Below are 27,500 nucleotides of genomic sequence, written 5' to 3'. Positions count from 1 at the left end.
TATCGACTGAAATTGATCCATTTGTGCAGATTCTGTTTACTCAGTAGACAAGTAAATAACTGTAGTGCAAGGAATAATTTGTAGCATTTTCAGCAGAGACAGATAACTGACATCACCACATGGATTCTACTGTTACAATTCCAAAGAAAAGTTGGACGAAATCCAGGGAAACTTGGCTGCATGGATTCAGAACTGGCTGCCTAGAGAAGGCAGAGGATGGTAGTAGGTGGAGAGGATTCTGCTTGCAGGTTGGTGACCTGCAAAGATCTGTTCTGGAATCCCTGATCTTTGTGATTTTTTATAAATGACAGGGAAGAGGAAGTGGAAGGATGGCAAGTTAGTGAGATTGCAGATGGCACCAAAATAGGTGGCGTTGTGGACAATGTAGAAGGTTGTCATAGGTACATTGACAGGATGCAGAGCTGGGCTAAGTGGTGGTAGATGGAGTTGAACACAAAAAAATGTGAAGTGCTTCATTTTGGAAGATTAAATTTGAAGGCAGAGTACAAGGTTAATGGTATGAACATTAGCAGTAATGAGGAACAGTAAAATCTTGGGGTTCGCATCCATTGATACCTCAAAGTTGGTGCACAAGTTGATAGAGTTGTTAAGAAGTCATGTGGAGTGTTGGTCTTCATTAATCAGGTGGTTGATTTCAAGAGGCATAAAATAATATTGCAGCTCTTTCAAACTCGAGTTACACCACACTTTAAGTATTGTGTTCATTTCTGGTCATCTCATTGTCGGTAGGATGTGTAAGCTTTAGAGAAGTGTAGAGATCATCTTTCAAGATGCTACTCAGATTAGAGAGCATATTTTATGAAGATAGGTTGACCAACCTAGGACTTTTCTCTTCAGAGCAAAAGAGGATGAAAGGTGACTTGATAGAGGGGTACAAGATAATAGGAGGCACACACACACACACACACACACACACACACACACACACACACACACACACACACACACACACACACACACACACACACACACACACACACACACACACACACACACACACACACACACAGTGATGGGTGCATGGAACATGCTGCCAGAGATGGCGATAGAGGTAGATACTTTAACGGCATTTAAGAGACTCTTGTATAGGCACATCGATGAAAGGAAATGGAGGGCTGTGGGGCAGGGAAAAGTAAGATTGATCTTAGAGTAGGTTAAAAGGTTGGCACAACGTTGTCTTCTTAAATGCAAAATGGACAGTTAATCATGAATTTCCTTATTTCTAACCCCACCAAAACTGAAAGATGCCTTTACTTTGTTGAAATGAGCAGGAAGATCACCAGTCTCCTTGGAATAAGTTTATGGCTTCTGGTGTCGCGAAACATGGAAACAGATTTACACAGAGTATGCCGCATAACTGGGGCAGGAGACTGTTACTGTACAGCCTCTAACTAGCGTCAGTCACATGCACTTGCGTGGCCATGAGACATAGCGCTGCGCTTAGGGCAATCAGTTTTTAAATAATGTCAGTTGTGTGTGTTTATGTTCACTGATAAGTTGGCAAGAAATAAACAGTAGGACAATTTGGAAATGATTTGCTCACTATAGTTTCAAGCATTGAGGCCTAAAGATGCTGGAAAAAGCTGTGAGTGAAAATGAAACAATTTCACTACTTCGACAATCATGTTGCAATGAAACAAAAATTGGAGGATGCAGTCATTAAAGCATTGTATGAAGTAAGTCCATTATCTGCACTAGGTGTCCACACTGATTTTGTCAATTCACATTCAATCAAAAGAACACAGCAGATGTAGAGGTATTGGTAGTGTTGTAATTTGTTCTGCATTTTATTTAAATACGCAATTTCTTACACAGTTAAATGGTAGTCTGTCTTTTTTTAAAAAATACTTTTTAACTATTTCCATAAAATTACACATACTTGGGGCAGCCACTTAATTGGGACAAAATATACTGGACCCTACGTGACATAATTAACCAGAATCCTCTGAATCGTGAAATGTTGCAAGATTATTCAAACCTGTCTTAATTTGCCACAAATAGTCAATAGTAACAAACCAATACTTTGAAAGCTTTAATTATCCATTGCCCCATCTAAATACTCTGCCAAGCAAAACAGGTTCAGCTGGCTAATTTTACCGCAGAACAAAGCAGAGGCTCTTCACTCCTTTCAAGTGTACATGCCAGCATCACATTCATTAATAATGCACTCCACAGACATCATTTGATGATGGACCCAAAAATGAAGAATAGAAACAAAGCTGTTCGTCTATATTTGTTCACCAAAATGAATCATCTTTTCTCTCAAAGTCAGAGGATATTCTGGCATCACTTATGAATCTAGAATTTTTCTGAAAATGATATTCATAAAAGAACACTATTACATTTCATATATAAAAAATAAAATTTTAATACCCACAAGGCCAGGCTACATGAGTTACAAATCTATGATTCAAAACCAGTACAAAATAAACTGAGTATTTTTATCTCAATATTGTTATCAAGGCATTCAGGTTATTGTAATTGTTATTCTAGGCTATTTTGTGATAAAATTTGGTACTTTTGCTACAATCAGAAGCAAAAGAAAATTATTAATCCAAATAAGTTGTGGTACATGCAAAATATTTGCACAAAGATGAACAAAATAATTACAAATTTTTAATGGCTCAAACAACTATTTTAAATATTTTTTCATTATCTCTCTCCTTTTTTTTACTTGTGTCACTGCCATGGTAAAGACAAATATCCTATATCTGGTCCACAACAAAGTAACTTTAATTGTTGGTTGTATTCAGGGAGAATAATAGCAACTATTGTTATACTTACGTAGATCCAGTAAGATAACAACATATTTTAAGCCACATTAGCCCAAGAGCAGCAGACCCTCCCATTTTTATCTATTGCTGAAGTCCCTCGGTTTCTCTTTAGCTCAGCCACATAGTGGCATTCAGAGATTTTAAGAAATTTTCTCTGTGTAAAATGATTCTTACTCACAATTAACCAGCTGCCATTTATGCCTGAGTGGGTCAATGCAATAATCCTCGGCTGGGGAAGATAACTATCAAGAAGTTCATTCCATATTGACAGCACTAAGTATTCTGTTGGGTAGAACAGCATGTTAACAGTTTCCATAATTCAACATCTGCAATATACTGTACTCTATGGCTGTACCATTACAGTATACCAGATTTGGGAAGCTAGCAGAAGAAGTTGCCTCTCAGTTGTTCAAATCTTTCTCCTCACCTTATATCTATGTCCTCTGGTTTTTAAGTTCCCTTTTTCTGGAAAGAAAAAAGACAATTATATATCCTTCATGATTTTATACCCCTCTGCAAGATCACTCCTTTATTTCCTACATTTAAGGAATAAAGTCCTAGCCTGCCCAACCTCTCCCAATAACTCAAGTCCTGGCAGCATCCTGTTACCTGAAGTCTGCAATACTCCCAGTGGATTGTCCAAGATAGGCCAGCATACCCAACACCAGCTGCATCACTGCCTGGTTCAGAAATTGCACCATCTCGGATCGCAAGACCCTGCAGCAAATAGTGAGGTCAGCTGAGAAGATCATCAAGGTCTCTCTTCCCACCATTACAGACATTTACACTACACGCCGCATCCACAAAGCAAACAACATTATGAAGGACCCCACGCACCCCTCATACAAACTCTTCTCCCTCCTGCTGTCTGGGAAAAGGCACCAAAGCATTCGGGCTCTCATGACCAGACTATGTAACGGTTTCTTCCCCCAAGCTATCAGACTCCTCAATACCCAGAGCCTGGACTGACTCCTTACTGCCCTATTGTCCTGTTTATTATTTATTGCAATGCCTGCACTGTTTTGTGCACTTTATGCAGTCCTGGGTAGGTCTGTAGTCTAGTATAGTTTTTTTCTGTGTTGTTTTTTTACGTAGTTCAGTCTAGTTTTTGTACTGTGTCATGTAACACCATGGTCCTGGAAAAACATTGTCTCATTTTTACTATGTACTGTACCAGCAGTTATGGTCGAAATGACAATAAAAGTGACGTGACTTGACTACCATCTACATGAGACGCTGCTCCAGAGAACCATATACCTGTACTCCTATGTCACTGTTCCACAACACTCCGCAGGGCCTAACCTCTCATTCTACAATTTTTCTGCAAACTTATGAACCTACTTTCTCATTCAAGCACAACCTAGCATTTCCAGAGCAAAAGAGAAGTATAATTTCCAATTGCCTAGTAACTTGTTTTAAACAATTTTACTTCAAATAGTGCATACTGTAGAGAGTTTTGGAATAAGGCATTTGAATGTGCAACTTAAGACTTGGAAGTTACATGCAGGTGTAACTTCAACTAATTGGGGCACTCACTTAATTAAAAATGTACTGGTCCCAATGTGCCCCAATTAAACAGAACCCACTGTATTACAAACAAAAACCTCCATACCAATCCTTCTTATAATATACACATAAAAGGTTTAGAAATCTCCTTAATTCTGCTTGCTAAGGTCACTTCATGACCCTTTTTGCCCTCCTAATTTCTTTCTTATGTCTGTTCCTATATCTTCTATAAATCTCAAAGGACTCATTCAATATCAGTTCCCTATTCTTAACATAAGCAATTTATGTCAATGTAATGTAAACACGCACTAATCAGTAGACCAAGAGCTTTGTCTTTATGGCCAGCATGGATTCAACAGTCAGATTAACAATGCAGTTACAAGGGTTCCTTTCTCGCTTCAGCATTTTTTTTTACAAATGGTGCAGCTATATAGGACCCTGGTCAGACCCCACTTGGAGTACTGTGCTCAGTTCTGGTCACCTCACCACAGAAAGAATGTGGAAGCCATAGAAAGGGTGCAGAGGAGATTTACAAGGATATTGCCTGGATTGGGGAGCATGCCTTACGAGAATAGGTTGTCTGAACTCGGCCTTTTCTCCTTGCAGCAATGGAGGATGAGAGGTGACCTGATAGAGGTGTACAAGATGATGAGAGGCTATTGTGACTATTGTGTGGATAGTCAGAGGCTTTTTCCCAGGGCTGAAATGGTTGCCACAAGAGGACACAGGTTTAGCATGCTGGGGAGCGGGTACAGAGGAGATGCCAGGGGTAAGTCTTTTTTACTCAGAGAATGGTGAGTGCGTGGAATGGGCTGCCGGCAACGGTGGTGGAGGTGGATATGATAGGGTCTTTTAAGAGACTTTTGGATAGGTACATAGAGCTTAGAAAAATAGAGGGCTATGGGTAAGCCTAGTAATTTCTAAGGTTGGGACATGTACGGCACAACTTTGTGGGCCGAAGGACCTGTATTGTGCTGTAGGCTTTCTGTGTTTCTGAATTGCTTCATATCACCGGCTGGACATAGATAACTTACAGATTTGGAAAAAAATTCATGCAATACAAAGGCCACACAGGTTAACAACCATTTTCAACATATATTTACCCACTTTCCCTTGAAACTTAAATGCTACTACAATCACTCTTTGAGACTTGATATGAAATACGATTAGACCAGCCACAAAAGGAATGTCCCAGCCTCTACACCTGATCAGAGGTGGGGTTATCTGCACTGAATAGTTCACTTCCTGACTCTCTCCGAGTTTCACCGTCTCCTACAAGTACAGGTCAAGAGGAACAAAAAAGTCAGAAATATGACTTAAAGGCAACCTCCCAGAAAAGTAAAGTAATTTATTGATCAACAGGCTACCAACCAATTCCACTCCCTCCCTCACTAGAACATACTTGGTTGTGTCACAGAATGCACTGCAACAACACTTTGAATAACCCCTCTGTAACTTTCACATCCTTGGACAAGTGTGCAGGTTTGGATTAACACCATCATTTGCAAGTTCTATCCAACTCACAGATGAATGTCCACATTAGAGTTAAAATTCTGGAACAGTCCATCTTCGAGCATTGTAGGCCCAATTTCTGCATGTGCCACAGCTGCTGAAGAACGCAATTCACCACCACCTCCTCCAGGACTTAAAAAAAACCAAAACCTATATTTTGAGATTTTTTTTGCTTACGTATCTTCCTAATTAAAATTGTTACGAAGTTATTACCATTATAATCAAATAACTCCTTTGGCCCAAAAAGGTACTTTAAGCTTAATTTTTATATCAACTATAAAGTTTTGAGAATATTTGGTGCTGTATTTATTTAATACTACAACTTTCTAGCATCCAGTTTAGGCATGTGATGACTAAGTGTTTAATGATTTCACACCATTAATCAATTATGTTGAAATGCCATAATGAAATAACATTTATCAAGCCTGTACCTTAGGTTAATGGCCATAAACTTGATACCTACCCCTCTATCTGGGAGAAGTAAGGATGGTATTAGAAGAGAGAGTTCTAGGAATTTTTTCTTCGGTACCCTTCATCTCCCCTCTGTAGCTACGGCAATGTAAACCAGTTCAAGGAAATCACATGGACTATTAAGTGCATAACACGATATAATTTCTACCCTTTGTATACATACAAAGCCTCAGCAGAAATTCACTCAGTTCCTTTTTGAATATTCATGGACTATTTTCTTTCACTGTCTAAGCCAGAAACATCTTAGAGATCAGTGATCATCAACATCTAATGCACTTCCATTTCCTAGTCTATTGAATTTAACTAGTCACATGGACAGCAATTAACTGTTTATTTTGAACACAATCAAATTTCCCAAATGTATATTTTATGAAGCAAGGGAGAGAAAACAAATACAAGCTAAATATGAATAGTATTGTCTTTACTTGGGAAAATTTTACAATGGATTATTTCACAAAAATGATTAAACTAGCCATGCCATATAGCCATGCAAAACAAAAACAGCTGAAAAGGCATTATGTAATGGTACTATGAAGTGACTTAAAATTAAAGTACTGTCTTCCTTGAGAACATTACAAAATAGTGCTGAGAATGATGGGACATGTACTGTATACTAACATACTCAAAACGACAGGCAAGGGGTTATTCTTTAGCAACTGCACTCTAGTACCAGTGGGAGCAGTAATGGCTGTTGATATGTTTACGTGACATCAAAGCAGCAAATTAAGATGGCCCATATAAAATTCACCTGATTATGCACGGATTTGACTAGCTATAGGACATGATTTCTTTTTTAATTTATCAGTATCACTTGAAACTCCAAGCGTCATTCTAATACATTAATCAGGACGGTGGTATTCGAAATTTAAATTATGATATTAAGATTGTTTATTTCAAGCAATAAAAATGAATGCGAAAAGGCTTCAAATTGCCTGTGTCTTTTGGCAGGCTTTAATCAAATGGATCTGAAATGACTAATGAATAATAATTTGTTCTTTCAAATCGATGGAGCAGATTATCATTTAGTAGTCTGTGAGAGACGACGATACTGGAACAGGCATACACCTGCGATTTTATTTGGAACTGTACAGTCATCTTTTTTCTTAGGGCCCATTAATCCTTCAAAGCTCCTCGATACATCACAAAATGTATGTGGAATGGATTTTTTTAATTATCCTTCAGAGAACAGTTTTTAATACAATTTTAATCTAGGCATGCATCTAAATGGATAAAATTGCAGATGTTTAAAAAAACACAATTGCATATATTAAAATCCAAATTTTAACAGTCTGCAAGGTCAAAATAATACACGTCAAAGTCATCCGTAATAACAGGATAAGTGATGCGAGCGGCATCTTGATCATCTGCCTTTACCTTCGGGGTTCTGATGTACTCCATCCCTTCCCAAGGAAAAAAAACGCAAGATGTGCGCGATACAATTACTGTTCCTATTTATCCACAGCAAAACAAAAAGGGAACGAGTTTCACTGCAAAAATGATGCTTATTTTCCTAGACCTACACCAGATAAACACCGTGGCTTCCATCGATGAATGGATGCTCCTTGAGGTGGTGCTCACCCAGTAAGCTCCGCGCATTTGTTTCCTCCAGGTCCTAACGCCCCGATGCCTACCTTGAAGTCTTAATTCGGCGTGTACGCTGATAAAATGGAACCACGGAACAAATCACCTGCAATTTATTCATTTTAAGTTCACGCAGTTTCATTCCGAATATTAAGTTATTGCGACTGTTTTCCTTTAGGAGAATGTAACTGAAAAGCAAGTAAAAAAAGCAACTGGGAATAGATTGAGCAACACACACAAAATGCTGGAGGAACTCTGCAAGTCAGACCGCACCTATGGAGGGGAACAAGCTCGATGTTTCAGAGTGAGACCCTTCATCAGGAGTGGAAAGGAAGGGGCTAGAAGCCAGAATGAGAAGATAGAGGAGGGGTGGAGTACAAGCTGGTGTTATTCAATCTTTAAACATAAATTATGGCTGCTCATTTTAATTGCCATTTTCTCCACTCCCTTTGATGCTTACGATGTCTGAAAATTTATCACTCTCTTTAAAAACATCGGACACCAGACTTTTACAGATTGGGTTAGATTAGATTTATTTATCACATGTACATCGAAAAATATTTTGTAGTAACAAATTCTGTAGATTCTTCATCAATGAATAAAAACATTTTTCCTCACAAATAGTACATTTCTTGCCCTTTAGACTGTGACTACTCATTCTAGACGGCTCACAAAGGGGAAACACTTTCTCAAAATCCAGGTATGTAATCCTATCAGAATTATGTAAATTTTGATCGGATCTCCTCTTCCTCTTCTAAACTTTAGTAAACACACAAAATAATGGACAATTTATGCTCATGTGGCATTCTTAGGAATCATCTGGCAACCTTTATCACATTCCCACTTATGCAGTATACCCTTCCTTAGATAAGGACATCAAATCTGCAAGAATGCTTCATCTGGTCTGACCCTTCCCCTGTACTCAAATCTTCTCACTACGAAGACCAATGAACAACTTGCTTTCCTACCTGCTTGCTTTGTCTGCCTGTTTATTTCAATGACTTTCAAGGACATCTAAGACTCTACATAACAAGTCTTCACAATCTATTGCTATTTGAATAATATTGGATTGGGTCTGCTGAAGTGGATAACTTTACAGCTCAAGCATAGAACCCTGTGGTACCCTAGCTGTTAATATCTGCCATACCAACAAAGCCACATTGATTCCTGCAATCTTCATTCCATCTAACATTACACTTGACACCAGGTGCTTTAATTTTGTACGCTACACAATTTACTTAGGACTTTGTCAAAAGTTTTCCAAAAATCCAAGTATATAATACCTACAAGCTCTCTCACATTTATTCTATAAATTAGATCCTCAAGGAACTTCATTAAGATTTTTCTAACATGATTTCCTCTTCAGAAATCCAGATTGTTTTTGGCTAAACATGTTGATTTTTTTTAACTTTCTTGTTTATTTTCTCCAATCTTCATAATAGTCTCCAGCATTTCCCCCTGTATAAATGTTAGGCTAAAGAGACTGTAGTTTCCTGTTTCATCTCCCTTGTTTGTAAATTGCTCACCACCTATCAGTCATGTGTGACTAGGGATACAAATAAAATTGCAGATGCTGGAAGAACATAGACAATCAAACTACATCAATGAAAAGAGAAACCGGTCAATGTTTCAGTTCAAGCACCCTTCCTTAAAACTGGGGGAGGATTGGAGGGTTTTCAGAACAGGGCAAGGAGGAAGAATGCAGCCTTATGTATTTTGCAGAATTTTCTATTAGGTGAGACATTGATGCAACTTTCAGTTGGAGATTTGGTTCCATTCATTCCTATAGCACTCCCATCCATTAAAAGACTAGACCATGCAACACAGATGCTTCTGGGAAACACCCCTTTGCAGACACTTTCTCTATATTCAGCTTTATTACAGCACTAATCTTCTGAGTAATATTGATCATCACAGTAACAAATTGTTGTCGATCTCAAGATTCTAGTGATAATATGTGCAGAGATTTTTAGCTCCTACTCATTAGAAATGACTAATAGCAGTCCAGGAAAGATCTATGTACAGCCAAGTTACAAAGAATTATCACAACGTCACCCCTGATTATTCTTGTGACTTTTCACACTATTTACACCTGAATCCAGATTTTTCAATCCAGGTGTTGCTGGCAAAGCCAGCATTTATTGTCCTTGGAAAGATGATGCTGAACGACCTTCTTGGACCGTGGCAGTCCTAGAGAAGGGATTCCCACTGCAAAGTTGTCTAAGGAGTTCCAGGATTTATTCCAGTGACAATGAATGAGTGACCCTATACTTCCAAATCAGAATGCCTTGGAGGGTAATCTGCAGGTCTTGTGTCCCTATGCAATTGCTGTTTTTGTCATAGTCCCATTTGGGTTTCTCCCATCTTGCTCCTATCTCCTTGATTATGCCTTAATTCCAGTCATTAAATTCCCATTTGCTGCTAGTTCACTTAATTACAGCACATCTGGTTTCCATCAGAGACTACAGGGTAAGAACCCTGGCATCACAACTACTGGTTGCCAGTTCATTGGTCTATTCCCGTGTGATAATGGCATTCCCTGACTGCTTAGAACTGTTAGTTCTAAGTTCAGCTCTAGTTTCAAGTTATTCCATGAAAACCCTGTATCAGTGTCCAGACTCCATATCAGAGCTCTGTGTCAAGATTTCTCCTGGTTATTTGTTCCAGGTTTGTGACTGTGCAAGTACCTCTTAACCCTGTCTCCTTGTCTGTGTCCAGCACTTGGGTTTTCCCCCAGTTGCTCCGTGTAACAGCTTTTGGTCTTCTTGTGGTAGAAGTTGTGGTTTTGGGAAGTGCTATTAGGATGGTCAAGTGTGTGGATGTGTTTTATAGATGATGTGCTCTCAGCCCTAGTGCATTAGTGGTGGAGGGAAAGAATGCTTAGAGAGTTTGATAGAATGCCATTCAAGCATGTTGCTTTGTGCTGGATCATGTTCAGCTCTCTGAACTGCAGATGCTATATTCAGACACAAGAGATTGTGCAGATGACCATGTGTTAATGCTAGACGAATTCAGCAGGTCAGGCAGCATCCATGGAAGGAAATGAACAGCTGATGTTTCCGACCAAGCCCCTTCATCAAGACTGGAAAGGAAGAGGGCAGAAGCCAGAATAAAAAGTTCTGTCGAGGGGGAGGAACAAGCGACGGCAGGTAATAATTAAGTCCAAGTGAGGGGGGAGGAAGGTAGGTGTTGGGGAGAGAGAATGAAATTTGGAAAGGGAAACCAGAATAACCTGGTGGCCACCCATTTTAATATCACTTCCCAATGCCACACTGGTGTATCAGTCTATGGCCTCCTTTATTGCCAGACACAGATTGGAGGAGCAATACCACATATACAAATGCTAGTCTCTAACCAGGTAGCATCAATGTTCATTAATCTCTTTTGTTTTCCCTCTTTCATTCCGCATCATCACAACTTGCCCATCAACTCCCTCTGGTTCTCTACCTCCTTCTCTTTATTCCGTGGTCCACTGTCTTCTATCACATTCCTTCTTCAGCAATTTGCCTTCTCACATCATTCCTTTTCATTCCCTCCACCTTCATTGATGCTGTCTGACCTGCTGAGCTCTTCCAGCATTTTGTGTGTTAGTGCTATACTCATTCAGGCAAATGTCACTGTATGTATGGAATATGCACATATCTTCCTGCGTGTGCATGGGTTTCTGTCAGGTGCTCCAGTTTTGGCCCATATCCCAAAGTTACACAGGTCAGTGCTAATTGGCTGCTATAAATTATTCACCGAAAATGTGAGGAGAATTTAAAAAAGGAAGGATTAGCCTAAAATGGTGGACATTGACTGGGTGAACTAAAGGGGAAGCTTTCATGCTTGTTGGCTATGACTTTTGATTACGATGCTTTTAAAATTTAGGTTATAGTCAGACACCTGCATTGTACATATCAAATCAGAAAATTTGTTTTCTTCTCTAGTCATTTGTGTGGCTGTTAAGTTTTGCTCTCCTCTGATTCACGTTATTTTCCTTTACTACTCCACTGCTCTTCATTCTGTTTTTTTCCTACTTGGCTTTCATTTTATTGGGAGACGACAGAGAGTGAGTTCTGGCTGAGAAAGCAGTCTGCAGTGCAGCAGCTTGCATTTGAAGAGTTTGCAGGGAAAACATAGCACTCAGTGGCTTTCTTTGTGTCCCTTCCCCAAGCATTTTAATTGCTTCCTCGTATATTCATCTTAAGATGGACACAGCTTCTTCCCCTCCACCAGCTGATTTCTGGAACAATCCATTAACCCATGATCATTACCTCAATATTCCACTTTTGTATTATTTATTTATTTTATTTTGTATTGTTCTTTATAATTTTTTTCATTCTTGCACTGTACTACTTTCACATAATAACAAATTTCACAACACATTCTGTGATAATAAACCTCATTCAGATTCTGATTTGAATTACAAAGCAAATGGGGAATACAGTCCAGCCCATCCTCCTAGAACCAGTAATGTCTGCTTTTACAAATTTTCACAATCTAAAAATTATATGCCAACAAAAATAATACCCCATTTTATTTGCAAATCATGACAAAATAATGTTGCCTTCATGTTTATCTCATAAGTATCAGAGGTAACATTTTCTATTATGCAGTGTATTTTTTTTCCCAAATACTGATCTCGTTTTGGATGCGGTTGAGGGAGATGACCTGACATAGGATGACCACGGCCATCAGGTCTCTGGCACTGAGCCTGGTTCCGTGGTGCAGAAGTGAAAGGGGAAAATGAGGAATGCGGTAGTCATAGGGGATTCCATAGTGATGGGAACAGAAAGGAGGTTCTGTCAGCATGATAGAGATACCCACATGGTGTGTTGCCTCCCAGGTGCAAGTGTATGGAATCTCTCGGACTGGGTGCAGAGTATTCTGAAGGGAGATGGTGAACAGCCAGAAGTCTTGATATATGTTGGTATCAATGACATAGGTAGAAAAAGGGAGAAGGTCCTGAAAAGAGAATTCAGGGAGTTGGGTAGAAAGCTGAAAAGCAGGACTCCAGGGTAGTAATCTCAGGATTGCTGCCTGTGCCACGTGCTATCGAGTGCAAGAATAGCATGATCAGGCATAATAATGTGTGTCTGAGAGACTGGTGCAGGTGGCAGGGATTCAGATTCCTGGATCATTGGGGCCTCTTCTGGGGGAGGTACGACATGTACAAAAAGGACGGGTTACACCTGAACCCAAAGGGGTCCAATATCCCAGCGTGCACATTTAATGGAGCTGTTAGGGAGGGTTTAAACTAATTTGGCAGGGGGATAGGAACCGGAGTGATAGGGTTGAGGAAGGGGAAAACAGAAATAAATCAAAGATAGCGTACAACAGAGATGATAGAAAGGACAGGTAGGAGATGAGGCTTAATCAGAACCAGTGGTATGAGTTACAGGGCAATAGAGGCAAGGTACAGTTAAAACAGAAAGCAACAAAATGGACTGAGAGTGTTGTATTGTAATGCACGCAGCATAAGGAATAAAATAGACAATCTTGAGATTCAGCTACAGACTGGCAAATATGACATTGTGCCAACTCTGAAACTTGGCTGAAGGATGGCTGCCATTGGGAGCTGAACATCCAAGGATATTCGGTGTATTGGAAAGATAGGTTAGTAGGCAGAGGAGGTGGCGTGGCTCTGTGTATAAGAAATAATACTAAATCATTGGAAAGAGATGACATAGGATTGGAAGGTGTAGGGTCTCTATGGGCTGAGTTAAGAAATGGCAAGGGTAAAAGGACCCTAATGGCAGTTGTATACAGGCCTCCAAACAGCAGCCGGGATGTGGATTACAAATTACAGCAGGAGATAGAAAAGGCATGTCAGAGAGGCAATGTCATGATAATCATTGGGAATTTTAACATGAAAGTGGATTGGGAAAACCAGATCGGTACTGGACCTCAATAGAGAGAATTTGTAGAATGTTTAAGGAATGGTTTTTTAGAACAGCTTGTTGTTAAGCCCCCTGGGGGATCAGCTGCGCTGGATTGGATATTGTGCAATGATCCGGAGGTGATAAGAGAGCTTAAGGTTAAGGAACCCTTAGGGAACAGTGATCACAATATGATCGAGTTCACATTGGAATTTGTGAGGGAAAAAAATAAAATCCAATGTGTTGGTATTTCAGTGGAATAAAGGAAATTACAATGGCATGAGAGGGGAAGTGGCCGAAGTTGACTGCAAAGGGACATTTTCAAGAAAGACAGCAGAGCAGCAATGGCTGGAGTTTCTGTGAAAAAATGAGAGAAGTGCAAGACATATATTCCATATAAGAAGGTTTCAAAGGGAAGAAGGACACTACTGTGGCTGACAAGTGAAGTCCGAGCCAAAGTAAAAGCAAAAGAGAGGGCTTATAAGGAAGCCAGAGCTGGTGGGAAGATAGAAGATTGGGAAGCTTTTAAAAACTTGCAGAAGGATACTAAGAAGGTCATTAGGAAGGAAAAGATGAATGAGAGGAAGCTGGTGACTAATATCGAAGGAGATACTAAAAGCTTTTTTAAGTATATAAAGAGTGAAAGAGAGTTGAGTAGATATAGGACCAATACAAAATGACACTGGAGATATTGTAATGAGAGGTACAGAGGTGACAAAGGAACGGAATGCATATTTTACATCAGTCTTCACAGTGGAAGACATCTGCAGTATATCAGACATTCAAGAGTGTCAGGGAAGTGAAGTTTATACAGTGAAAATTACGACTGAGAAAGTGTTCAAGAAACTTAATGGTCTGATGGTGGATAAATCTCCCGGACGTGATGGATTACACCCTTAGATTCTGAAGGAAGTAGTTGGAGAGATTGCAGAAGCATTAATGATGATCTTTTAAGAATCGATAGATTCTGGCATTGTACCTGATGACAGGAAAATTGCAAATGTTCCTCCACTATTTAAGAAGGGTGGGAGGCAGCAGAAAGGAAACTATAGATCTGTTAGCCTGATATCAGTGGTTGGGAAGTTGTTGGAATTGATTGTTAGGGATGAGATTATGGAGTACCTAGAAGCACATGACAAAATAGGCCAAAGCTAGCATGGTTTTTTGAAAGGAAAATCCTGCTTGACTAACCTACTGCAATTCTTTGAGGAAGTTACAAGCAGGGTAGATAAAGGAGATGTAGTAGACGTGGTGTACTTGGATTTTTGAAGGCTTTTGACAAGGTGCTGCATATGAAGCTGCTTAGCAAGTTAAGAGCCCATGGAATTACAGGGAAGTTACTAGCATGGGTGGAGCATTGGCTGGTCAGCAGAAAACAGAGAGTGGGAATAAAGCGATCCTATTCTGGATGGCTGCCGGTTACCAGTGGAGTTCCACAGGAGTCAGTGTTGGGACCACTGCTTTTTACAATGTATGTCAATGATTTGGACTACAGTATTAATGGATTTGTGGATAAATTTGCCAATGATACAAAGATAGGTGGAGGAGCAGGTAGTGTTGAGGAAACAGCCTGCAAAGAGACTTAGATAGTTTAGGGAATAGGCAAAGAAATGGCAAATGACATACAATGTTGGAAAGTGTATGGTCATGCACTTTGGTGGAAGAAATAAACGGGCAGACTATTATTTAGATGGGGAGAGAATTGAAAATGCTGAGATGCAAAGGGACTTGGGAGTCCTTGTGCAAGTTACCCTAAATGTTAACCACCAGGTTCAGTCGTTTGTGAAGAAGGCAAGTGCAATGTTGGCATTCGTTTCTAGAGGTACAGAATATAAGAGCAGGGATGTGATGCTAAGGCTCTGTAAGGCAGTTGTGAGACCACACTTGGAGTATTGTGTGCAGTTTTGGACTCCTTATTTTAGAAAGGATGTACTGACATTGGAGAGGGTTCAGAGAAGACTCAGGAGAATAATTCCAGGAATGAAAGGGTTACCATATGAGGAATGTCTGGCAGCTCTTGGGCTGTATTCCCTGGAGTTCAGGAGAATGAGGAGGGATCTCATAGAAACATTCCGAATGTTAAAAGGCCTGAATACATTAGATATGACAAAGTTATTTCCCATGGTAGGGGATTCTAGGACAAGAGGGCACGACTTCAGTATTGAAGGACGTCCTTTTAGAACTGAGATACGGAGAAATTACTTTAGTCAGAGGGTGGTAAGTCTGTGGAATTTGTTGCCATGAGTGGCTGGAGGCCAAGTCATTGGGTGCATTTAAGGCAGAGATAGATAGGTTCTTGATTAGCCAGGGCATCAAAGAGTATGGGGAGAAGGCAGGGGAGTGGGGATGACTGGAAGAATTGTATCAGCCCATGATTGAATGGCAGAGCAGACTCGATGGGCCGAATAGCCTACTTCTGCTCCTATGTCTTATGGTCTTGTATAATATTTGTGGATGAAATGAAGTGAGCTTGCCAAGAAATTTAGGTAATAATGTGGTCATAGGTTTAACGACTGTACGTACAAAGGATGATTTTGTCCATGTTTCTTCCTCTCCAAACTGATTTCCATCTCAGGCTCAAGTTCTCTGAGCCAATTGATATTGCACACTTTCACTAATAATAATCTGTCACTCAGTTATTGTTGAAGTGGGGTGGGGAGGAGTAGGGTATTGACTGAAGTTACAATCAGAGCCAGGGTTTGGGTTGCTGATCGTTCAAGGAGTCGAAGGAGAAGGTGGAGATGGCGTTTGAGCCCCAGAGGATTAAGAGAGAAAGTAGTGAGTTGAGGTGGGCATCAGTATGGAAATTGATTGGAGGGGTAATTTAGAAATCGGACTGTTCATTTTTTTTTACTTAAGTCCAATGGTGGTACATTTTGGGTAGTGGTTGGCAACTAATTGATCAGTTGGGGAGGTGTGAGCGTGCGTTGGGTCTTGGATCACTAGATGAGAGGTGGGATTAGGATTTGGAATGATAGTAGTGGGAGTACCTAGAGCATGGGTGGCCAACCTTTTACATTCCATGAGTCAATTTTTTCACGCACGAGTTCAGATGCGCCATACAACTCTTGTACCCCCATTCAATTCTTGTAAAAATATGTTAATATAGATATATTTAGCATTTTTACATGATATATTGATTTAATATAAAAACAAGATAAACGTTACTTACCTTAATGAGACTTTTACCAAATCTATTTTGTCCTCTTTTAATTTCTTCCTTTTTCTTAATCACATATTCTTTTTGTAACTCAAACCCAAGCATTAGCTTCAGTTTTCCATCTATTTCAGTCTGATGTTGTGTATTATAGTGTCTATTAAGATCATGTCTTCTTTCCTGACAGACGCGCTATAAATAAGAACTCATTTTCCCACTGTTCATTGAATTCACACTTACTATCACTTTCTGCTTTTCTTTTGCTCATTTTCTTTTGCACTGTGATGGGTAACTGAACGTAAAATTAAGAATGTAAAAAGTACAAAACTGCAAATGTTCACAAAGGACAAACAAAGCTCAACTCTGTAGTGCACGAGTGTCAACTGTAATCTGACTGGCAAAAACCTGCGACGCACGGACATTCCTGTTATAGATTTTTTTTCTACAGATCGGTTTTTGGTTAATACTTTTTGCATGAGTAAGCTTACTTTTTTTATTATTATCACTGGGGTGCAATGCGCCACTTTTAGAGTGGAGGGAAGATTGGTTGAGTGAATCAAAACTGCCCTGGATGGTCCTCAAAGGTTATAGAGCAAATCTGGGATGTATCTTTATGAGGATCCTGTTCAGTGCTGTACAATAGAGACCTGGATTTCCTGGATGTGCCCAATCTGGGACAATACGGTCTAATTTTCTTTGTAATTTTCCGAATATTATTTCTAGTGCAAATCTCCAAGAATCATTGGACAGGGAACGACAGAATGATATGAATCTGACGCAGTTATCACTCATGTCTGAAAATGGCTAGTTGAACTTCTGGAATCCATCATTAAGGACTCCCATCATCCAGGCCATGCCCTCTTCTCACTGTTACCATCAGGTAGGAGGTACAGAAGCCTGAAAGCACACACTCAGCGATTCAGGAACAACTTCTTGCCTGCTGCCATCCAATTTCTAAATGGACATTGAGCCTATAAACATTACCTCACTACTTTTTTATTTGTTTTTACACTATGTATTCAATTTAAATATTTAATATACATATATGCTTGCTGTGATTTAGTGTTTTTTCCTCTATAGTATCATGTATTGGATTGCTGCCGCAAAGGTAACAGATCTCACGACATATGCCAGTGATATTAAACCTGATTCTGATTCTGATGACACAAACCAACACAGGGATGGTCACTGTTACATTTCATTGCATGGTAAGTTTAGTTTCAGTCATATTGTGTCAAAGTTAAAATCATTGTCCGATATAATTCCTAGGTCTTTGTCTTTCTCAGGTTGCAGTGTATTTAGTTATAGTGCAAGCTCAGATGTAATTTCCTTCATTAAATGGTTTAATTCATCAACAGTGGGCTAGAGATGTTTCTGTTCAATGTGTAGATGCTGTTAAAAAAGCAAGGAAGTTGTGACAATGACAGAACAAAATGAAAGAATATTTACATCTGGACAGCTACAACACTTAAAATAAAAGTAAACATTTTAATTGAAACATGAAAATCTATGGAATATAGTCATTAAATGCAATAAAGTTAATATAAACTCTTCTAAGTTATATAATTTCAGAACCGATCAAGCAGCTTTAATCGCAAGCAATTTATTTTGCTGAACATGTTGCAGCATGTCGTAATTAGTGTTTTTCCTGTTTGGCTCAAAGGCCCACTATATTGAATTGTATTAATTAATTATTCCTAGGTTGTAGGCCAATAGAACAGGATGTGTACAAGAAAGGTGGCAAAGATTCATGATTGGGCTGAATTTCAATAGCAGGATAAAAATAAAACATTTGAAACTCATGTGGAAGAGAAAGAAACAGTAAAAACAAACAAGGTAACAAAATGTTTGCAGGAAAATACACGATACATGTACATTAGATTAAAATCAGAGCAGATCCCTTTTAGATGAAATTTGCAGATCTTATTTTCCCTTACAAAACTTTCAAAATTGACCTCCGTAAAATTTCCACCTTTGTATACCAGGGGTTTTTCTCTCTCCTTAGGTTGGAATATTGTTGAGGCATTCTGAATTGTATGATTCATAATAAGTTTATAGTCTCCTGTGCTGCCACAATGTTTTCTTTCATCAGTAATCCCTCAATTTGAGGATGATCAAGGGGTTCCAGAATTGACTGTTCAGTCCAGTCCTGGATTTATAAACTCATTAACAGATCCAGACAATTTGTTATAGGTTATTTTGTTGTTGAAGCTTTGTTGGAGCATGTTCCTACATTGTCATTCCTCTTGTTTCTTTTTTCAACCTTAAGACATTTCTTCTGAAGCTGGCCGCAGCTCTATGGCTTGCTCCTGCAAGCTTGTGGCAACTATATCTCAAACAAGAGAAAATCTACAGATGCTGGAAATCTGAACACACACAAAATGCTAGAGGAACTCAGCAGGCCAGGGAGTCCTGCCAAAGGGTTTTGGTTCAAAATGTCTGCTGTACTTTTTTTCCATAGATATTGCCTGGCCTGCTGAGTTCCTTCAGCATTTTATGTGACTATATCTATTTTTTATGTATGTTGGTTATTTGACTTAGGGGAATGATGACTTTAGTGTGGTGATCATTTGGTGGGAAGATTTTTCTGGAAGTATTGTTATCAGTACCTCTCCAGACTCTTGAGACATTATCTATATGGCCACTCAGGTATCATGCTTTAGAAGAGTGTAAGAATTATGATAGCACTATAAACCTGAATCTTAATTTTCTTCTTCTCTGTGAAACCATGCTGCAGCAGTTTTACTCTTGCACATTGGCTTCATATAACCATATAACAATTACAGCACAGAAACAGGCCATCTCAGCCCTTCTAGTCCGTGCTGAACGCTTTGTCATAAGGGGACAGGAGGCTGGACCCAATTGCAGGTCACAGGCACTGAAGTACTAGGGGCAGGATGGGAACAACTAAACAATAGACAAGAGGTGGTGACCGTGGTGTGCATGAGGCACGTGATGTTCAAGGTGATGCTGGGGTTCTGAGAGAGTCTTAGAGTTCAGGCAGGCAGGGTCTAGGAGTTCACTGGGTGGGCTGCATAACTCCTGGGCAGGGCCCAGACCTCCCAGGCAGAAACACGGGCCTGAGCAGGTCACAGGGCACCTGGGTAGGTTGCAGGGCACAACCCATTGGCAGCGAGGGATGGAAAGGGGCAGAGTCCCCCACCAGACAACAGCAGTCCAGCTAGGCTTGCCCAATGGAGGCAAGGGATAAGAAGGGAACTAGGTCCAGGGTAACTACCAGACTTAATCAAAGAACTCATCTTTAACAAGGGGAAATCCATGCCAGGGCAACCAGAGAAACAGGATAAGCATAACAACAACCCAACTCCACTCAGTCCCAGAGCCCCCTATATACACTGCCAGCCAATGGGCTTCAGGTGCGCCTCCTTGAGTCCAAACAAGCCACGATGATCCACAGGTGTGACTACTTGGGCTCAAGGGTGAAAGGAGGGACGGCTACAAAACCCGGAGTCTGAAGTCCACGGACCGGATCAAGACCCAGAATGCGGGCTCTGGACCGGACCATAACACGCTTACTCTCACCTAGTCCCACTGACCCACACTCAGCCCATAACCCTCCATTCCTTTCCTGTCCATATACCTATCCAATTTTACTTTAAATTACAATACCGAACCTGCCTCTACCACTTCTACTGGAAGCTCATTCCACACGGCTACCACTCTCTGAGTAAAGAAATTCTCTCTCATGTTACCCTTAAACTTTTGCCCCCTAACTCTCAACTCATGTCCTCCTGTTTGAATCTCCCCTACTCTCAATGGAAAAAGCCTATCCACGTCAACTCTATCTATCCCCCTCATAATTTTAAATACCTCTATCAAGTCCCTCCTCAATCTTCTACGCTCCAAAGAATAAAGACCTAACTTGTTCAACCTTTCCCTGTAACTTAAGTGCTGAAACCCAGGTAACATTCTAGTAAATCTTCTCTGTACTCTCTCTATTTTGTTGATATCTTTCCTGTAATTCGGTGACCAAAACTGTACACAATACTCCAAATTCGGCCTTACCAATGCCTCGTACAATTTTAACATTACATCCCAACTCCTATACTCAATGCTCTGATTTATAAAGGTCAGCATACCAAAAGCTTTCTTCACCACCCTATCCACATGAGACTCCACCTTCAGGGAACTATGCACCATTATTCCTAGATCACTCTGTTCTACTGCATTCTTCAATGCCCTACCATTTACCATGTATGTCCTATTTAGATGATTCCTACCAAAATGTAGTACCTCACACTTATCAGCATTAAACTCCATCTGCCATCGTTCAGCCCACTCTTCTAACTGGCCTAAATCTCTCTGCAAGCTTTGAAAACCTACTTCATTATCCACAACGCCACCTACCTTAGTATCATCTGCATACTTACTAATCCCATTTACCACCTCATCATCCAGATCATTAATGTACATGACAAACAACATTGGATTCAGTATAGATCCCTGAGGCACACCACTAGTCACCGGCCTCCAACCTGACAACCAGTTATCCACCACTACTCTCTGGCATCTCCCATCCAGCCACTGTTGAATCCATTTTACTACTTCAATATTAATACCTAACGATTGAACCTTCCTAACTAACCTTCCATGCAGAACCTTGTCAAAGGCCTTACTGAAGTCCATATAGACAACATCCACTGCTTTACCCTCGTCAACTTTCCTCATAACCTCTTCAAAAAATTCAATACGATTTGTCAAACTTGACCTTCCACGCACAAATCCATGTTGACTGTTCCTAATCAGACCCTGTCTATCCAGATAATTATATATACCATCTCCAAGAATACTTTCTATTAATATTACCCACCACTGATGTCAAACTGATAGGCCTATAATTGCTAGGTTTACTCTTAGAACCCTTTTTAAACAATGGAACCACATGAGCAATACACCAATCCTCCAGCACCATCCCTGTTTCTAATGACATTTGAAATATTTCTGTCAGAGTCCCTGCTATTTCTACACTAACCTCCCTCAAGGTCCTAGGGAATATCCTGTCAGGACCCAGAGATTTAGCCACTTTTATATTCCTTAAAAGCGCAAGTACTTCCTCCCCTTTAATCATTATAGTTTTCATAACTTTCCTGCTTGTTTCCCTTATCTTACACAATTCAATATCCTTCTCCTTAGTGAATACCAAAGAAAAGAAATTGTTCAAAATCTCCCCCATCTCTTTCGGCTCCACACATAGCTGTCCACTCTGATTCTCTAAGGGACCAATTTTATCCCTCACTATCCTTTTGCTATTAATATAACTGTAGAAACCCTTTGGATTTATTTTCACCTTACTTGCCAAAGCAACCTCGTATCTTCTTTTAGCTTTGCTAATTTCTTAAGATTCTTCTTACATTCTTTATATTCCTTGAGCACCTCATTTACTCCATGCTGCCTATATTTATTGGAGATATCTCTCTTTTTCCTAACCAAGTTTCCAATATCCCTTGAAAACTATGGCTCTCTCAAACTTTTAACCTTTCCCTTCAACCTAACAGGAACATAAAGATTCTGTACCCTCAAAATTTCACCTTTAAATGACCGCCATTTCTCTATTACATCCTTCCCATAAAACAAATTGTCCCAATCCACTTCTTCTAAAACCTTTTGCACTCCTTCTAATCCTCAAACTTAGCCTTTCTCCAATCAAAAATCTCAACCCTGGGTCCAGTCCTATCCTTCTCCATAATTATATTGGAACTAATGGCATTGTGATCACTGGACCCGAAGTGCTCCCCAACACGTACCTCCATCACCTGACCTATTTCATTCCCTAACAGAAGATCCAACACTGCCCCTTCCCTAGTTGGTACCTTTATGTATTGCTGCAAAAAACTATCCTGCACACATTTTACAAACTCCAAACCATCCATCCCTTTTACAGTATGGGCTTCCCAGTCTATGTGTGGAAAATTAAAATCTCCCACAATCACAACCCTGTGCTTACTAAAAGTATCTGCTATCTCCTTGCAAATTTGCTCCTTCAATTCTCGCTCCCCAGTAGGTAGTCTATAATACACCCCTATAAGTGTTACTACACCTTTCCCATTCCTCAATTCCACCCAAATAGCCTCCCTAGACATGTTGAATCAGACAGTTGATGTGAGCACTCTCATTTAGGTAACAGAGGAGCTCAATTGTCTCCAGTGTTTGTTCCGCAACATTAAGTTTTTCCAAAAGCAAAGGCTGAGGTAGTCTGATTGAGAAGACTAGGATGCTCCATGTCAAGTGTGAATCAAGGACTGAAGATCATTTGTCCGATGTACAATGAAAGCAGATCTCATGTAGAAATTACAAAGATGGAAGAATTGTTTATCTATCTCGTTTCAGGAGGGATGGTGCTGCACTATGCAAGAAACCTGTAACACCATCATACCAAGAGAGAAGACCACAGCAAGCTGGAGGTTCAATTCTATCAGGCAAATACCAGGCAACTGTAACAGGGCTTGAATACAATCACCGGCTATAAGCAAAATCAAGGGTGACCTCTGGCAACAAATCATCTCTTCCAGATGAGCTTAATGTCTTTAATGTCTCTAGACTTTCTGAATGGCATACTTTCATTAGAATTGGCCATAACATTTCATCTACCCTGGCCTTCAATATTGATGCTTTGTCTACTGCTCTATTCACCTTATATTTATGACTGTGATACTAAGTACAGCTCCAACACCATACTTAAATTCATCTATGCTGCCGCTGTTGTTGGCCGAATCACAAGTGGTGACAAATCAGTGTATAGGAGGAGGTACAAGAGCCTTAGGTCCTACTCCATGAAATTCAGCAACAGTTATAAGTGAGGTTATCGATGCTGATCCTGAGCCTGCATGGATAACTTCACTCACCTCAACACTTAACTGATTCCTCAATTTATGGACTCATCTTCAAGGATTTTACAACTAATTCTCAATAGTATTTATTAGTTTATCTATTTATTTATTATTATTATTATTGTATTTGTATAGTTTGTCTTCTTTTTCACATTGGTTGTCTGTCAGTCTTTGTGTGTAGTTTTTCATTGTTTCTATTGTATTTCTTTGTTCTATTGTGAATGTCCAGAAGAAAATGTATCTCAAGGTTACATATGGTGACATATATCTACTTTGATAATCAATTTACTTTCAAGTTTGCTCTTCTCCCTTTATAACCATGCCTATGTGGCCAAATACATCACCAATTCAATATTCAAGTTAGCTGATGTCACCCTGGTTATCAGCTGGATCAACAATGAAGAGATGGAGTACAGGAAAGAGACTGCAAACTTTGTGTCATGGTGTCAGGGAACCAGCTAGCCTATCAAGCAGGGTTTCCAACCTTTTTTATGCCATGGTCCAATATCATTAAATAAAGGTTCCATGGACCCCAGGTTGGGAACCCCTGCCTTAAAGTCAGTAAGATGAAAGACCTGGTTGTTGGCTTAAGGAAGCTGGGGAGACAGGGAAGAGGGAGATTGTAAACATTTCCTCGTCACTAGAGCTGCTATTGAGATGGCCAACAGCTTCAAGTTCTCAAGCATCTATATCAACTGCAACCTTTCCTAGTGTCTCTATAAAGATGCAATCAGGAACTCACATCAGCAGATATACTTAAGCATCTGAGAAGATTTGTCCTGTCCATGAGGATTCTCTCAAGCTAGATGTCCTTTAGAAACTACCCTGATGGGTTTCATTTCAACCTGGTATCGTGACTGCTCGGCATCAGAATATTGGAAACTGCAGAGTGGTAATGACTGTCTAGTGCACCATAGGCTCATCTCTTTCTTCCATCCAGTCTATTTTCATGGTGTGCTATATTATCAAGGATGCCTGCCTCCCTGGCCATTCACTTCTCTTCTCTTCTCTTGCTGGGATAAGATGCAGGAGCTTGAAGTCTAAACATCCAGACTCAAGAACAGTTTCTTCCCCATTCCTATAAGACTTTGAACCAATTACCCCTTTTAGGTGAAGTTGACACACTCTCAAACCCTTTATTCTACCGCTCTTAATTATTCTGTCACTTTAGCATTTGCTTTTGCACTGCTTCACCATTGCCACCATTGCTTTGCACCGATTGTTATAGTTATTGTAGTATTTAATATTGCCATTTATCTTGTTTACTGTCAGCTCCAAGCGAGCAGAGAGTTTCATTGTATATGACAATCCATCCATCCAACATTGGATCTTAATTGCAGTAGAAATTGTCATTTAGGTGGGCAAGAATGACTGGTTAGGTACTGTAATGGTGAGTTGTGCCTCTCCGCTCTCGCCACCCTCCCCACACGAGACTGTAAATATTTCTTGCGCGTAGTCTATAGTGCCTATGGGTTTGCGTTTTTGTTTTTACAGAAACGCTGCACGGTGAAATATCATTTCTAAAAACCTTGATCTCCTTTTGTAGTATAAAGGGATCTAACTTCATTCAGTCATCGTGAAGGACCGACTTTGCAGATCTTCACACATATTGTCTCGCAGTTGTAACTTGTTTTTCCTGAGTGACCGGATTAGTTCGTACTATGAAAATCACATTTTTAAAAGACACACCACACAAAAGAAGTGGGCAGCAGGGCCAGTGGTAGGTGAGTCGGACACATAATTGCCGCCCTGGAAAGGTGAAGTTGTTGTTTTGGCGTGGCAAGGTCGTACTGGGCTGAGGGGAGGCTCGCGGCCATCGCCGCTGGGCGCGCACGGCACTGGCGTTGCGTGGAGGGTGTGCACGTGGCCGCGCTGCCCGCTTTATATGTGACCGCAGCCGCCCCGCCGCGCCGCGCCGCCTTTTCCGTCGTCTCCACAGATTCGCCCGGCGCAACGGCAAGCAGTTCGCTGCACGCTTGGAACCGTTTCCTACTCGCAGGTGACCCTTTTTATTGAAACAAAAGTTACTCGTGGATGTTTGGAAATGCTGTACAAAAGGGGCAGTCTGAGGTCTTTTTTCTCTCCCCCCGTTTACGAACACAACGATCGGCTTGTGCTCTTGCTTGTGTGACACTGTGTACCCCAGCCGATGGTTAGTGCTGAACTCTCCTGAAGTTTTGTTGGTGTCTTTACGTCTATTAAGTATGGCATGCTGTCCAAAAGCAATCTGTTTCACAGTGAATTATTGCAGTATCCGGGAAGCATTGACGAGTGCATTTAGGACAGTTTAGTTGACAGTTATTACACAGGTAATAACGCAGGATAAAAGTTCGTACTTTTCATTAGGACTGTCAGGCTAAAACTTAAAAACATAGAGGTCGCGTGCTTGGATTCAGTACGTATATAATAATTCAATTGTTTATTACTGAATCGGTCAATGTGCGCCTCGAGAAGTTCGCCCCAAATTTCACTTTCAAGTGTGTCTTTGTTTTAGTTGTTTTAAAGTTATTTCATTCTTTTCTCCTCCCTCATTATTCTCCTTTGAATACTGGTTTATGATTGGCTGCGTGGTTGGAAGAGGAATAACTTTCTGAGCATAGAATTGTGGTAGGATAGTTCACACTCTGAAAACTTAGAACAGGATTTACACAAGGAATACGCGTTTCTTCCTGGAGCACAAAACTTCTGTAAAGGCAACAGGTAAAGGGACGGGAGGGAAAGGGGGCTAATGGGGAATGTGTGTCTCATCATGCACATTCTTCTGACCAGCCAGTGGGATATGTCTGCACACTGGCCATTATTTCTGCTATGATAGCTCATCGGGATTTAAAGCCCCGGCTTCACTTTGGCAAGTCAGCACTTCGCCTAACAGTCTGTTGTCTCCAGTTTAGCTGTGGTGGGAAGGTGCTGAGGACGAATTCAGTTTGAGCAGAAGCCATCGCAGTTCTTTGGCTGCATCACTTTTGTAGCCGTGTGGGAATAAATGACAATATTTGTCAACGCTTAGCCAGAATGTTAAGTAAGCTTTAGAAAAGTGATCTAAAGTTCTAAAAATGAACATGAATACAGAACAAAGATTGTATAGTAATACTGTATACATTTGGGAAATCAGATAAGTCATATATAGCAAATAATTAGTGATGTATCATTAATGGTTATTTATTTTATTTTTCCAAGACTATCTGTTTTGTTGTGTTGTCCGTTTTTTGTGATTGGTCGTAGTCGTTTCTCAGTGGTATAAGAATCAGATTTATTATCAATGACATATGTTGTGACATTTGTTGTTTTGAGGCTGCAGTACAATGCAAGACAAAAAATATTCAAATGTGCAAAAATGAATCCATATACAAAAGATGAATAATTATATCATCTTTGAAACAGGGATTTATGGAAAACATTGTTATCATTTAATTTCTACATTGATTTACAAAAGTGTTGAAGAGCTTATTGTATGGTCTCTGAGAAATGCAGTGAAACCTGTGCCTCGTGCATAAAATAATATAATTTTATTTCAGTTTATTCTCTTAATTGCATTACCATTTGCAAATGTAGAGTGTTGTTGATTGTTACTAATGTCAGGACAATTTGAGAGAGAAAACTAAATCAGAAACATAAAGAGAAAATGCAGGAAACACTCAACAGATCAGGCAGCATATATGAGAAGAGTGAGTTAATATTTTGATGTACTGACAAGAAAATTTGTTCTGAAACATTAATTCTGTTTTAATTTACACAGGTATATTTTTGTCTGCTAAATATTTTCAACATT

The 27,500-nt window shown here is 40.0% G+C and overlaps 2 protein-coding genes across 6 annotated transcripts in view; one reads left to right on the top strand and one right to left on the bottom strand.

The window, feature by feature from the left end:
• The window catches only part of mtmr7b (myotubularin related protein 7b), a 112,394-nt gene extending 104,523 nt beyond the window's left edge, over nucleotides 1-7,871 (bottom strand). The window contains exons 1-2 of one of the 2 annotated variants that reach the window (XM_073064588.1): nucleotides 7,659-7,750; nucleotides 3,223-3,260 (exon numbers count right to left, since the gene is read on the bottom strand). Coding sequence is in view for 1 of the 2 variants with exons in the window: in XM_073064586.1 (XP_072920687.1) it covers nucleotides 7,659-7,682 (24 nt within the window). In the remaining variant the exon portion in view is untranslated. Of the gene's footprint in view, nucleotides 1-3,222; nucleotides 3,261-7,658 lie in introns of both variants that reach the window. The other variant, XM_073064586.1, reaches the window with a different exon arrangement.
• A 17,750-nt stretch (nucleotides 7,872-25,621) lies between these two features.
• Nucleotides 25,622-27,500, top strand: part of slc7a2 (solute carrier family 7 member 2) — a 131,229-nt gene continuing 129,350 nt past the window's right edge. Inside the window, exon 1 of one of the 4 annotated variants that reach the window (XM_073064579.1) lies at nucleotides 25,622-25,730. Coding sequence is in view for 1 of the 4 variants with exons in the window: in XM_073064577.1 (XP_072920678.1) it covers nucleotides 25,881-25,883 (3 nt within the window). In the remaining 3 variants the exon portion in view is untranslated. Of the gene's footprint in view, nucleotides 25,731-25,862; nucleotides 25,884-26,345; nucleotides 26,432-27,500 lie in introns of those variants that run through there. The other 3 variants (XM_073064577.1, XM_073064582.1, XM_073064580.1) reach the window with 3 other exon arrangements.

This window comes from Hemitrygon akajei, chromosome 13 (genome assembly GCF_048418815.1).
Source record: "Hemitrygon akajei chromosome 13, sHemAka1.3, whole genome shotgun sequence".
NCBI classification, from domain to species: domain Eukaryota; kingdom Metazoa; phylum Chordata; class Chondrichthyes; order Myliobatiformes; family Dasyatidae; genus Hemitrygon; species Hemitrygon akajei.
Note: the sequence above shows the minus strand (reverse complement) of the source record. Positions and strands in the feature narration are given on the sequence as shown.